The sequence below is a fragment of the Zea mays genome, chromosome 3 (genome assembly GCF_902167145.1).
Source record: "Zea mays cultivar B73 chromosome 3, Zm-B73-REFERENCE-NAM-5.0, whole genome shotgun sequence".
Lineage (NCBI taxonomy): Eukaryota > Viridiplantae > Streptophyta > Magnoliopsida > Poales > Poaceae > Zea > Zea mays.
The window spans coordinates 229,187,029-229,200,390 of record NC_050098.1 but is presented as its reverse complement, the minus strand read 5'-3'; the positions used below and the strand labels follow the sequence as shown (position 1 = coordinate 229,200,390).

The 13,362-nt window shown below is 43.8% G+C and overlaps 1 protein-coding gene and 1 long non-coding RNA gene across 20 annotated transcripts; one reads left to right on the top strand and one right to left on the bottom strand.

The window, feature by feature from the left end:
• LOC109944894 (uncharacterized) lies at window positions 1-3,776 on the top strand. The gene is made up of 4 exons (XR_004857397.1): window positions 1-337; window positions 428-1,199; window positions 1,293-1,406; window positions 1,498-3,776. It is a non-coding gene; the product is annotated as an uncharacterized lncRNA (long non-coding RNA).
• Window positions 3,569-12,775, bottom strand: LOC100382448 (uncharacterized). Of its 19 annotated transcripts, none has more exons than XM_035965954.1 (14): window positions 12,189-12,775; window positions 11,045-11,300; window positions 10,752-10,888; window positions 10,573-10,667; window positions 9,447-10,471; window positions 9,078-9,238; window positions 8,632-8,708; window positions 8,395-8,542; window positions 8,042-8,191; window positions 6,926-7,948; window positions 6,656-6,721; window positions 4,490-5,193; window positions 4,061-4,238; window positions 3,569-3,928 (listed from the first exon to the last, which is right to left on the bottom strand). In XM_035965954.1, exons 2-10 carry the CDS (start codon window positions 11,271-11,273, stop codon window positions 7,718-7,720), a joined length of 2,253 nt encoding a protein of 750 aa, XP_035821847.1. In that variant the 5' UTR covers window positions 11,274-11,300; window positions 12,189-12,775; the 3' UTR covers window positions 3,569-3,928; window positions 4,061-4,238; window positions 4,490-5,193; window positions 6,656-6,721; window positions 6,926-7,717. The 19 variants fall into 19 exon arrangements, with proteins under 19 accessions (XP_035821847.1, XP_035821854.1, XP_035821848.1 ...); XM_035965961.1 differs by having other exon boundaries at window positions 5,118-5,193; XM_035965955.1 differs by having other exon boundaries at window positions 4,490-5,188.
• Between the last annotated feature and the right edge of the window lie 587 nt (window positions 12,776-13,362).

Sequence of the window (13,362 nt, the reverse complement as noted above, 5' to 3'; positions counted from 1 at the left end):
ATATATTTGTTTTGTAATGTAATATTTGTATGAGTTCGAATAACTAAATTATTAATTTTGATCTATAGGATGAGCCTGAAGATGAGGAAGAGACAGAGGAGTGGAGACAAGTGGAAGATGAGGAAGAGACAGGGTGGGGTGAATGGCCCAATGATGGAGGGTTGGGAGTTGGGGGAGCTAGTGGGTCAAGGGAAGGAGAAGCTGGTGTTTCAGGTGGAGGTTCTGGAAGCGGGGGAGTTGGAGGGTCTTCACGGGTCCGGAAGCCGCGGAAGACTAGTTGGGTCCCCCCTCCTAAAGAACCAGTTAACAAGGTTGAGATAATCCCGAGTGGAGATGGGTAAGAGCATATTTGCTTTGTTCTTATGTCTTACACATTGATGATAAATAATTTTTTTTTTGAATTTGACAATTGTGCTTGTGTTGTTAGGGCTTGGCTGGATAGTAGTTTCACCGGCAAAGATCGTGTAAGGCAAGTAAATAAAGTGTTGGGCAATATCTGTCGTATGAGATGGCCTGGATTGGTGATTGAGAATGGTATTGAGGTCCCTGTCACAAGATGGGATCAATACGGCCTTGCGGTTAACGCGCAACATGGGAATGCGCAAGGTGCAGTTTGGCACGACTTCTGGGTATGTTTATCTATCTTCTTGCGAAGTTATCAGCTCAATGATTGATTCATATTATGGATTCTTGACTATGTTTCTTTTTCAGAAATATTATAAGTTGCCTGATGGAGATACTCATACCGAGCATGCACACTCCATGTTCCATAAGAACGCGGCAGATGTTGTTGCGGATATGATGTACTATGTTCGAATCCAGGTGATTAATCAAGCTATGTTGAGTAGTGAAGGACGACGAGCAACCAGTAAGAGCGAGGCGTCACAATATGGACTTTCTATGACTGAGCAAGATTTTCTTCAGGTAATTGATGTTTTTGCTTATGTTGGAAAAATTGATGTTTTTGCATATGATGTACTGTGTTCCTTGTATATGTTACAGTTACTTATAAATGAATTGTGTTTCCATAGCATTCGATTCCATGGATAGCTGCCAATGATGCTGCTTGGCGTGCCTTATGCCGTTATTGGGCTTCGGATAATTTCAAGGCAAAGTCTATACGACAAAGTTCCAATCGTGGAACCGAGTCGTATCACAAGTATGGAGGTGATGATCACTTTCGTTTGGCAAAACGAATGGTAAGTACAGGAAACTAGCAGTGGTGTAGTTTTGTTGATTGTATATGACTTGATGTCATTTCTGATTATAATGTTTGTCAAATGTACGTACAGGAAGCTAGCAGTGGTGTAGTGCCCAGTGATGTTCAAATATACCTGAGGGGGCACAGAGGACCAGATCCTGCAAATCCAGATGTGTTGTGTAGCCAAAAGGCAACAGATCGTCTGGTGAGTGTTTTGAAATGCTTGGTAGATTTTGTTCATATGAATTTATGTATGTGCCCAGTGATGTAAGATTGCATTGTTCTTTTGTATGGAGGCTGCATATGCTGAGGCGATGTCTAGTCAGCACGGATCGGACTATGATTGGAGGACCGCACCTATTGATCCTCAGGCTATGTATGCAAGTGGTGGAAAACCCCATGGAAGGTGTGGACTCTACATACCTTATCTTATTTCATCGGTTTAAGTACAATAGATTATTTTTGAATCTGTCGTGATGTTACTTGTTTGAAGGTACTCGATTTTCGATAACGTCATCGACTCGAGCCAGGTGACGGTTCAGAGGGGAGGTTCATCGAGGTCTGCTGCTCGTAGCTCCCGTCGCTCTACTCAGGTTACTGCAGAAGTTGAGCAACTACGAGAAGAGCTTAGGCAACATCAGGAGCGACAAAGGGTTCAGGAGGAATACTTGAGGCAGCATGCTGCTCAACAAGAATACTATGCTACTCAGTTTCAACAACAGCAAGCACTGATACAAGTAAGTTCAAAAAGATCATTCATTTTAAGTTATGTATTGATTTAAAACACTGACATTAATGTGTTCGGAAATTTGGTAGCAACTAGCACAAGCCCAAGGGATACAGTTTCCGATGGCCCCCCCACCTCCACCTTCCATACATTTTCCTTGGCCTTCACCTCCACCTCCACCTACCGAACATCAGGTATGCAAATTTATCATAATTTACTTGTTACATTACGATGTAACTCCGTGAATGTCATTTGTATAGGTATATGAGACTCCTCCAGCTACCTTGCCGGCGCAGCAACAAGATGATGGGTTAGACTTTGTCAATACGCTCTTCGCGAGTGGAGGTAGCGAGCATCACTCTTCGATATTTCCTGATGTTGATCGACAGTAGTGGGCTTCCATTCGATGTGTTTTGTGAGACTTCAAACTTGTGTCTTGTGAGACTTGTGAATTCTTATGTCGAGGTGGATTTGACTTGTGAGACTTGTGTCTTGTGAATTCTTATGTTATTATTATGTATGTTAGATGTTATATGTGATATGTTGTGTATTGTGGCTGTTATATATATTAGTGGTTGTTATATATATTTGTTATGTATGCAATGTGTTGAATTGCCAAAAACAAATTGTATATTAAGTGCTGGTCATATTAACTTCCGAGAGGCGAGAAAAACTCTCGGAAGTTAATGGTTAACTTCCGAGAGGCCGTCGGAAGTTATTCCGCGGACGGCGTTAGTCCGTGCTGGACGGCGTCAGCAATTAACTTCCGAGAGGCGGACGGCCCCTCGGAAGTTAATAATTAACTTCCGAGCAGCGGACGGCCCTCTCGGAAGTTTCTTTAACTTCCGAGAGTCCGTCGGAAGTTAGCCTAACTTCCGACTAATTTGTTCCGACGGGCTAACTTCCGACGGTTTCGGCTAACTTCCGACGGTTTAAATAACTTCCGAGAGTTTTACGCTAACTTCCTACGGTATAGGCCCTCGGAAGTTAGGTATTTTGGTGTAGTGCGTTTACGAGTCCTTGTTGGAGAGGGTCTAACTTGCAGCTCAATATACTTGTAAACCTACTAGTGTCTAACGCGTGCCATGCGCGCGCTATTTATTTAAACATTTTGACATTCTTATCAAAATGTATGTAAAAAAGGAGGAACGGTATATCCGATGATGAAATTGTACATCATCAAAAATATATATGTTGTAATGGTTCCTTATTTCCCGAAAGCATGTAGCACGATGTAAAGGTTATCTATATATATTCATGCATTGTATTTTTAGTTACAAAATGCTAATATATGTGGTCTCGATGGCACATCTAATAAGGTCATCATTTAAAATCAATATAAGCAATAATACTACAGTTATTTTTTTATATATGAACAGAGCAATTTATCCATGCATAAGAAAACATAAATATGTATTTTTTCCAACTTTGAACAGTTCTAATAATTCCTTTTGGCAAAACATGTGATTCAAACTATCACTGTTTGCCCGATTCCAAAAATGTAAGTACCTAGATTCATATGTCAAGCTAAAATACATAAAATTGTTGCTCCTTAGTTACTGGAAAAATAATTTGCCAAGTTGAACCTCACTTGTAGTCTTTCACGACACTTAAGATCCTGTTTGAATAACAGTCTGATGTCTTCCAACCCTTTAAATATACATTTAAAACATTCACATGGAAACTTTTGATGATGAGTACTTTAAGGGGGCATGATATTAGAACTCATATGAATGACAAGCATCGGACAACCATTAATTCCAAAAAAACAAAAGTACCAAACATACCTTGTAAATGTTAAACCAAACGTCTGCTTGGCTGTATATATTACTCTTAGTGCAGATAAAATATAGGACTATGCAAAACCGCGACTCTCAAGTCTAGCAACCGTGAAGCAATATCAATGGTTGGACCAATTCAAACACATTGACCATATAAGATTATATCCTCATCTGCTACACCATATTTTCCCTTGCGGCGGTTATATGCTACCCCAATTTCTGCATATGTATTACACTCAGTGGGATGTTCAATGGAAGAATAAACTTTCCACTAAGATATGATTAGAGAGAAGATTATAGTTTCTACGTAAGGTATTTGTTAAGCAACCAAAATATAAGAACAAAAGATACCTTCCCTGTAGATCTTTCACTTGCATCTGCCAAAATGGAATTGTGTCTTTCTATAGAATATTTCAGCAAGAGCGTATTCAGTGTTTCCCTTTCTACTTCAGAGGATCATCTCATGTTTTGAGTAACCAAATATACGAACCAGGAGTATCGGTGGCAGCGAGATTGTTGGGCTCAAAATCTAGCAGTAAAAAGGAAAATCGACAAATCACATGTTAGTTATCGCATTGTTAGTCAACTCAAATATATGCACCAATTTCATTTACTATGGACGCCTGAAAAGTTATGACAGAAAAGAAGCACTATTTCGTAACTGGGGATAGTTGCAAGCAGTCCAGGGTTAACCGATTGCAGAGAATAAACAATGCATCTCCAAATACAGTATGTAGTTTATATAATACTAAGAAATAAAGATAGGCAGAATACATGTACCACTTGTGAATCCCTATATGCTCTTAATGAATTTCTGCTCCACTGTCAGGAACTGTTAGTTGGTGGAGAGGGAGAGCTCGACGTAGAGATGTCAATGGGGACCCGATACCCGATAACCCATGGGGAATTCCCCTATTAGGGTACGGGTATGGGACAAAAATTGTCCCCATGGGTATGGATATGGGACAAAATCTCCACCCATTGGGTAAACGGGTATGGGTTTGGGAAGCAATAATCCGAACCCGATTACCCATGGTTATTTCATATGCGTACACATGTCCTGTTTGTATGAATGAGTTGAGGCCGAGTCGGCCATCAAACCCGGCAGACTCCATTTCTTATATTGGTCCCAAGTACTGATTTCTCTTCTGATGAATGGATGAATGGACAATAGTTCGTGGATGAGTGCTTGCCGATGTGGTGATGTATGAAATCTGGATAGTTTGTGCTAGATGTTAGTACCTAGTTATTCCTTAATTGGGGATGGGGACCCATTGGGGACCCGAAACCCGAATGGAGATGGGTATGGGATGAGTTTTGTACCCATGATGGGTATGGGTATGGGTATGGGGATGTATCAAACATGATGGGGATGGGTCTGGGATGCTATAACCCGATGGGGAATTACCCATTGACATCTCTAGCTCGACGTGACGATGGCCACCACCATGTGACGCTGCTATTGCTGGGCCCATGTGGCTGCGCTGCAGGTAGAATAGAATCAAACAAAGCAAGCTTGTAATTGTGCAACCAAACATTTTTCTCTCTAATAAATTATAGTGACAGAATATGACTTTGTAACAAAACAACCATACGCAGATTAGAATGCTACTTATTAGTACCACAAATAAGGATTCCAAAACACCGGGAGGGAAAATGTATAGTGTGCCATATATATGATTAAGAAATATGGACAAATGTACCATCACAAAGACATCTTCTTTAGTAATAAGTTCATGGGAATATTGGTACTGCAAGAATCACTTACAATGTGTCTGTTGTTTCCTCGTCGGCACTATCTTAGCAAAAACTGCACCTAGTGTTTTTTCTTCTTTTATTCAGACATTTAGCCTAATATTTGGAAACATGATATGGCTTCTTTCAAGGGTCTAACGTGTGATGTTGTCATGGTTACACATAAATATTAGTTCATACAAATCTTCAGAGGTTGCTAATTGTAGGTGTGCTTATACAGTTCTTAAACATTTTTTATTCTGAAGAATAATTTATGACAAAACGGTTTATTATCTTGTTTGATTTTGTCCATGTATGTTGATGCGTAACTTGTTGTATACACAAACAAAAGCATAATGGGTTACTGCACATATGCACATGGTATATCCGATGACGAAATTGTACATCATAAAAATATATATGTTGTAATGGTTCCTTATTTCCCGAAAGCATGTAGCACGATGTAAAGGTTATCTATATATATTCATGCATTGTATTTCTAGTCACAAAATGCTAATATATGTGGTCTCGATGGCACATCTAATAAGGTCATCATTTAAAATCAATATAAGCAATAATACTACAGTTATTTTTTTATATATGAACAGAGCAATTTACCCGTGCATAAGAAAACATAAATATGTATTTTTTTCCAACTTTGAACAGTTCTAATAATTCCTTTTGGCAAAACATGTGATTCAAACTATCGCTGTTTGCCCGATTCCAAAAATGTAAGTACCTAGATTCATATGTCAAGCTAAAATACATAAAAGTGTCGATAGTAGTCACATATTCCTTATTCCTGCCTAATGATATGCATATGTTTTGATCCTGATAGTAGTAAGTCTAATGTCCATATGTCTGAAAAAGGATAACTAATATTTGAGCTATATGCTGCCATGACAAAAACCAATTGAGAAAATGTAAATTAGTTGCATAAAAGCAAGGTACTTTCACTGCCATGTTTTTTAACACATGGGAGTTAGTTAAAACAGCAAAAACAAAATACAATGACAAAACCAATAGAGAAAAATGCAAATTGGTTGCATAAAAGCAAGGTACTTTATATGCATCTCCCAAATTTAAGCTAGAATCTTATTGACTTTGAAGGTGACGGTCTGACGGAGCAGGACTGCAGGAGCCCCTAAGTATCCGATAAATGAGGCAGCGACATGGTCTATTCTTCTTTTATCTCTTTGTTTAGGAAAATACCACTGCTTTCTCTCGCAGAGATGATTGGTGAGCGCATCTCTTCCACCTCCCAATTTTCTCTCAGCCCTAGGAACGGTTCAAATAATTAGGTAAATAAATCAAGCGATCATAGTTGCAGGTATAGATGCCAGTTGAGTAGCTGATCAACGCTCATGCATTATGAACGTGATAATGTGGCCAAGCCATGAGCCCATGACGACATAAACTGTGGGCAACATGAAGTGTCTTTGTACAATATAAGATAACTTATAATGAGAAAATGATGTGTACCTTCCGTGGTTTAATGGCTAGCTCATTATATTCCATAAGAACAGCCTTCAAACCCATTGGTTCCCGTACCTTCTGACACCATTTGAGCGGGGGTGGGGGTGCTGGAGAAGGTGGATGGAGCTCCCGGCGAGAAGAAGTGATGGAGGGGGTTAGCCCACGAGGACGCCGCGACGTTGTTAGGGGGGGCGCTGCTGGCAGCTGATGTCGCGGCGTGTAGCTATCGCGGTGCGGCTTGAGCGGAGGGGAGGAGGCGGTGTGGGTGACTGCATCGGCAGGATGAGTGAGGTGACTTCAAAGGCGTGAACCACCGTGGCGCAGGGGCGACAGGGAGGGAGAGGCGGTGATTTGGGCGAGCACGGGGAGAGGCGGTGAGGGCATTCACGCAAGCGTGGTAGCGAGGGAGAACGCGAGGAGAGGAATCTGAGGAGGGAGAGGAAGCCGCTGGAAGACTCTGGTAGTGTGGAGATTCAGGAAAAAAATATTTATGTGGAGGCGGCTGGCGGCAGGTGGGAGCAAGATGGCTCGTATCCAGTAGATCTAGATCATACGGCTGATATCAAATGAGGTGACGTGGATACCTTAATCAACGCCGTTTTCCAACCGGCTTTGTAATATAGGAAATTACCCATTTCTACTATACACCAGGGCAATGTATCAGCAAAAGCTTTCGGCCTACAAATTGCTACGAAGTGAAGACAAAAGAGCAAGCCAAAAAAAATTGAGACCGGGAGGTAGGGCGAAGGAATAATACAGGACTAAACAATCTCAGCTGCACTGCATTATGAGACGGCACTAATATCTGTTGGAGATACTCTGCTTGTCTCGGTCCCAAGAGGCCCTCAAGGCACTGTAGGAGCGTTTCCCCTCGCCTGCCCTTTGCGACTCTTGTTGAGCCGGGCTACTGTACTCCTGGCAATGTTGCTGTTCGTTCAGCATCCTCCAGCTTCTGCTCCCAGAATCACTACTGCCAGTAACAGAACCACCAGATTCCACGACCATGTCACCCTCAAGAATGCGAAGAACCTTTTATTCAAAAGATAGAAGGCGTAAGCATAGATGCAATCTAGCTTTGTCAATGGATATGGAGACGTAAAAATTTTAGTTTTTATCACTAACATGGGACATGCGAGGCCTTGAATGTGGGTCGCGTCTTATGCACAAGTTTGCCGCGTGCAGCATGCAGTACACCTCATTTTCAGAGTAGCGCTCTCCGAGTCGTGGGTCTATGAGCTCGTCAATTGCATACTCCTCCAAGAATGGGCGTGCCTGTACAATCCAAATCTTGCAAGTTCAACACAAAACTGTAGCTTATATAGAACAGAAAAAACTATCTGCGACCAGAGTGGAGTTCCACGAACCATATGAATCATTAGTCATTACTGTGACTGTGAAGCAAAATGTCTTAAGCTCTAAGCCATCCAAAAAAAAGGCTTGACTAAGGAGAAATGAGGATCGAATATGTAACTCACCCATTCAGTTAGTAACTGCTGACCCTTTGGTCGGTTAATGTCAACAGCCTTCCGCCCAGTGACAAGTTCCACTAACACAACCCCGAAAGAGTATACATCAGCCTTCTCTGTTATTTGCCCACTCTGTGCATATTCAGGAGCCAGATAGCTGCAGACAGTAATAAAGCTGTCGTTAGCTAAACTCAAAAGTTTAATTGCCTATGATGAAAATATTCATAGAATAGTATTAAAACCCACCCGAATGTGCCGATAACTCTTGTTTCAACGCCCATGTCTCCATCGGGTTGCCATCGCGCCAGGCCGAAATCTCCAACCTGTCGGGCAATCATTATGGAACTTACAACCATAATATGAAATTAATACTTCAACAGGAACCACAAAAAAAATATTGAATGGCTAGCAGAGATCAGCAGATAGATAAGCATCGCTCCAAAGAAAATCTGCTTTAGATAAGGCCATCCTATCATGCAAACTGTAATAGCAAAGAATATGATAGATTGACCTCCATAAGAAAGACTCCAAACATCGCCATAAATGTTTAATGGAAACAAATAGTCTACCACCAGTGCCTGATTATTGCATCCAATACAGAAACCTTAACCTATATGGAAAGGTTCCTAATGCCAAAGACACGAGCAAATGGTAAACTTTACTACACCACAATCAGCAAAGTAGGACTATACCAGTGGTTCGAAATCATGTGTGACAAGGATGTTGTTTGGTCTCATGTCACGATGGATTATGCAGCCAACCCTACATTCCTCGTGAAGGTACCGCAGCCCACGAGCAGCACCAACTGCAATCTTTTGTCGTGCAGTCCACTCCAATGTTTCTCGATTATGACCTGAATGATATTTCAAAAAATAGCTTAACAGGACAGATATATGTCAACATCACTAGGCTCGCAGGACCCTTGGTACAAAAAAAGTGAAACAGAGAGAGAAGAATCAGGAATACAAAGTTGTTAAGTGCATCAAGAACTTGAAGACAGCATGTGCCATGACCAAACTAATGGTTTATGTACATAAATCCTACCGAGAAAACGGTCTTACCATAGAGATGTGAATCCAAAGATCTATTGCAGATGTACTCGTAAACCAATAAACGCCTTCTGTCCTCAACGCAAAAACCTATCAGCATTACAACATTTCGATGTTGTGCACAACTAAGAACTTCCACCTCTGAGCAGAACTCAACATCACCCTGGGAACTAGCAAGCTTGTGTTGCTTAACAGCAATAGCCTGGCCATCAGGAAGGACACCTCGATGAACAGACCCAAATCCACCTTCAGCTAAGAAGTTTGCTTGTGAGAAACCACCAGTTGCAAGTTCCAGTTCAGCATAACTAAACCAGCGAGGAGGCTTTCCAAAAACAGGTGCCTTGTGCTGACATATTGAACAAAGCGGAGGTGGTCCAGGAGGTGCATTCCTTGCCAACAAAACAACATCCCTGACATCTCCTCGGAAGTTTAAGTCTGACCTGCTTCTCATAGCATTAATTTCATTCAGGAGATCCAGCTTGGAAAACTTTTCCAACAAAACATCTGCAGTTGCAGTGCGATTTTTTCGTGGAACTTTTCCAAGTGATCTTGACGATGCTGGTCCCTGTAGAATATCAGACATCCATGGCTGAAGTGAGAAATTTGCTGGAGGGCTCAATGTTTCACTGTCTGAATCAGAAATATTAGCATCTGAATGCTGAATTTTATCCTTTGTTTGTTGCACCTCTTTCTTCAGAGAACCATTTGTTTCAGAAGCAGAAAACGGAGATGTCCCAGGGTCTGAACTCGAGACAGAGGAAGTTCCCGCTTCAGTACTTCCGAAAGGTGTCTCCAGGTCTGGGCTGCTATTTGGGGTTACAACAGGTCCTCGAATTGAACTCCGTGCTTCCTTAACATCAGTTGCAATTTTACTGGTAGAACCATCTAGCACAGGTGGAACTGCACATGTTGCTTTAGACTCTTTATCAGGAGATCCCACAAGATTAAGTCGAAGGACTTTAGGCTGAGATCGCTTCATAACAACAATGTTGCACTGAAGCTCCTCCACACAACGCTTCTCCTCATGCTTCAAATCCCTGAGCAGCAGCAGCAGCAACATAAAATTTATTAAGCAAAAATAACAATGAAAGAACGTAGGATGTATTCAAGAAACTACTGATTTAGCAGTTGACCATACTTGTCTAGCACAACCCAGCTTGCCTGTGCTTGCTTGCACTCAGCAGCTACAACACCAGAAGGAGAGCCGGAAACAAGCTTATACCTCACATTTATCTGCAGAAACAACAATAAATTAAGCACACAAGTATACAACAATTTTATTGAAGATGTAAACGGGCATTAGCCCCAGCTCCAAACCTTGTCTATGTCATACACATCAATTTTCTTCAACATTTGAGAACACAACTCTGATAAATCACATTTCTGATCCAACATAGACTTATGGCCACTTGCACAGTCTCCAGCGAACAGCGGAAAGCCCCAGAACTTTCTGCCTGAAATAGAGAGGCGTGCAGATACTTTCAGGCAACTACTGCAAAACCAGAGAAACATTAACAACACTAGGCGATAAAAACCATGGATTTGGAGCACATGAGCACTCGTTGATATCCTGATGTACCAAACAGGAAAGCTAAAACCAGAAACAATACCAGAGCTGTGTGCCGGGATGACGACAAGAAGTATGATGCTTCCGCCTGGCTGCACGACATGCGTGAGCGCCCAGATGATGGCCGTCTTGGAGATCTCCCTCGTGGCTGCCCTCACCGCGACCACCACCTTCTCTGCCGCCACAGTGGCGGCGGCGGCGGCGGCGCCCTTGTCAGCCACGGACTTCCCCTTCCTCTGCAGCAGCTGGTGGCGGGAAGAGCCCACCATCATCTTCTTCTTCAAGACAACCAGTAATGCCTACAAATCCAGAAGCTCTAAGCCAGAAGCCCAATTGCGGAAGCAAATAACTCAACAACCAAAGACCCAAGACCCATGACCATGAAGCAGCAAGCGAAAGCAAGTATAAAGCAAGTGGAAGTGATGCTCGCCTAGTACAAACAACAGTACAACACAACAACCGCGTCGGGGGCTTTAATGCCAACGGGGAGCCGAGCGATCGAGCGAGTACCGGGCTGCCCTGGCAGTTGCCACCAGAGTTGGACGCCGGGCCTGCTTGGCAGGCGGAGCGGAAGCAAAAAGGCGAGCAACACGCCCGGTAGAGATGATTGCGTTAAAAAAGGAGGCGGCCGTTTCCCCAGTTCAAAGTGTTGGGCTGGGTCCCGACCCGACCCGACCCGAGGCCGCGGATTGAGAGAAAGATCGCAGCATTTATGGGCGGCCGCAGATGGGAGCGGGCGCCACCGCTCCGCTGCCCTGCGCGGCGCCTGTGCTGTGAGTGTCCTCGCCGCCACTGTAGCCGGGAAAAGATTGACACAGTGCAGTGCAGCCTCGTCCGCCCACACGATTGCAGGCACGCCGCAGGAATCGCCGTCACAAACTATTCCAGTCCTCGCAGATCTCGCCGCGCTTCGTGCCTTAGAATTGGACTCTCCATGTGGGAGAGGAACCAAAACCGGAATCGAAATTTCTCCCGTCAAGGAAACCCCCGGCGGCCCCCAAAAAACGCAGCGCTGGATTCGACTCGCATTTCCTTCCATAAATAACCCGAATGATATATAGTACCAAGTGCGAAAACGGGGGGAGACAAAACCGTCCAATTTCTTCAGCTCCCAATACGAGCGGGCGAAATCGCGTCCCGCCCTCGAATAACCGGAAACCAGAGGCCGCGAAGGGGAACGGACTCACCGGGGAAGCGACAGCGACGAACGAGCTCCAGCCTCCAACCGCCACCGACGGCAGCAGCAGTGCAGCACCCTCTCCACCTTGCAGAGCGACGGCGACGGCGACGGGACGCGGGGAAACCCTAGCCCTCACTGCGAACGCGTGGAAGCCGGGACAGAGGCGTTGGAAGCAGTGGCCATTAAAGAGACAAGTGCGCCGATTGCAATTAAAACCTCATGGCTCCGCGCTAACTTGTACTACCTCTTCCACCTCCTGACTCCACGACCACCACCACAGCGCACAGCCCCCATTGCCGTCGACCGCGGAAGTACCATCTTCGCCCTTCCGTCTTTCCCAATATACTAGCTATGCCACTCTCTGGATGGTGAAACGCATTTAAAAACCGGTAGCTGGGCCCAGAGAGCAACTCCCGTCGGTTTCCAATCGGACGGCCGGGGAGTAAATGCTGCCCAGGGTGCCCTCGTGGTCGTGGGCCGAGCGAGCAGGCTGTCCTAGCTGGGGACCGCCTGGCAGGATCAGAGAGGACTCGTGGCGGGTGTGCGCCTGTGCGGTCCCGCGCGCGCTCTGTGTGTGTGCAGTGGACAGTGACATGGTCCTCGTGGACGTGGTCCACCAAGAGCTTTATCTCCAGTGCTGCTGCTTCTGTTTGTTGCAGCCGCTGGATCCCAGGGTTGATCTGGTCTCTGTTGCCACTTGCCACTGTTTCTGCGTTCACCCAGCGCTGCCGCTGCTTGCCAAAAAAAAATTTGTCTGAACTTTTACAGGCCTTTTCGCTCGATGCAGTGGCCAGTGGAGACAACCGCTACGGTCTGGTCTCACTTTTTATTGAACAAAATGCCGCTCGTCCTATGTACTGTTTGGATGATGGGTTTAAGTGATCTTGAGAATCCGGATAAAAAGAATCTCAAAAGTTTTATAAAAAAATTATAAATTTTAAGAATCTGTAAGTTAACATCTACATAAAATCTAGCTCATTCCAATGAGAATCTAGAATTGTGAGAATTTTCTATCCGGGTTTTCAAAATTCACAGGAGCCAACAAATGGCATTGACTCTCGTTTACCTGTCAAAGTTGTTTTTATAGAGCAACCAAAGACCAAAAAAATGGTAAAATAGCTTAAATAGAGTTTAAAACAACATATCTCGTTATATTAGAAATATAGTCAATCTTAGGTGTA

Excerpts from the sequence above, each read along its gene's own strand:
- LOC100382448 (XM_035965957.1), bottom strand. The coding sequence starts at position 11,273 with ATGATGGTGGGCTCTTCCCGCCACCAGCTGCTGCAGAGGAAGGGGAAG. Across the intron at positions 10,889-11,044 it reads CATCCCGGCACACAGCTCTG|GCAGAAAGTTCTGGGGCTTT; the intron begins GTATTGTTTCTG and ends TCTCTATTTCAG. Across the intron at positions 8,192-8,394 it reads AGCAGTTACTAACTGAATGG|GCACGCCCATTCTTGGAGGA; the intron begins GTGAGTTACATA and ends TGGATTGTACAG.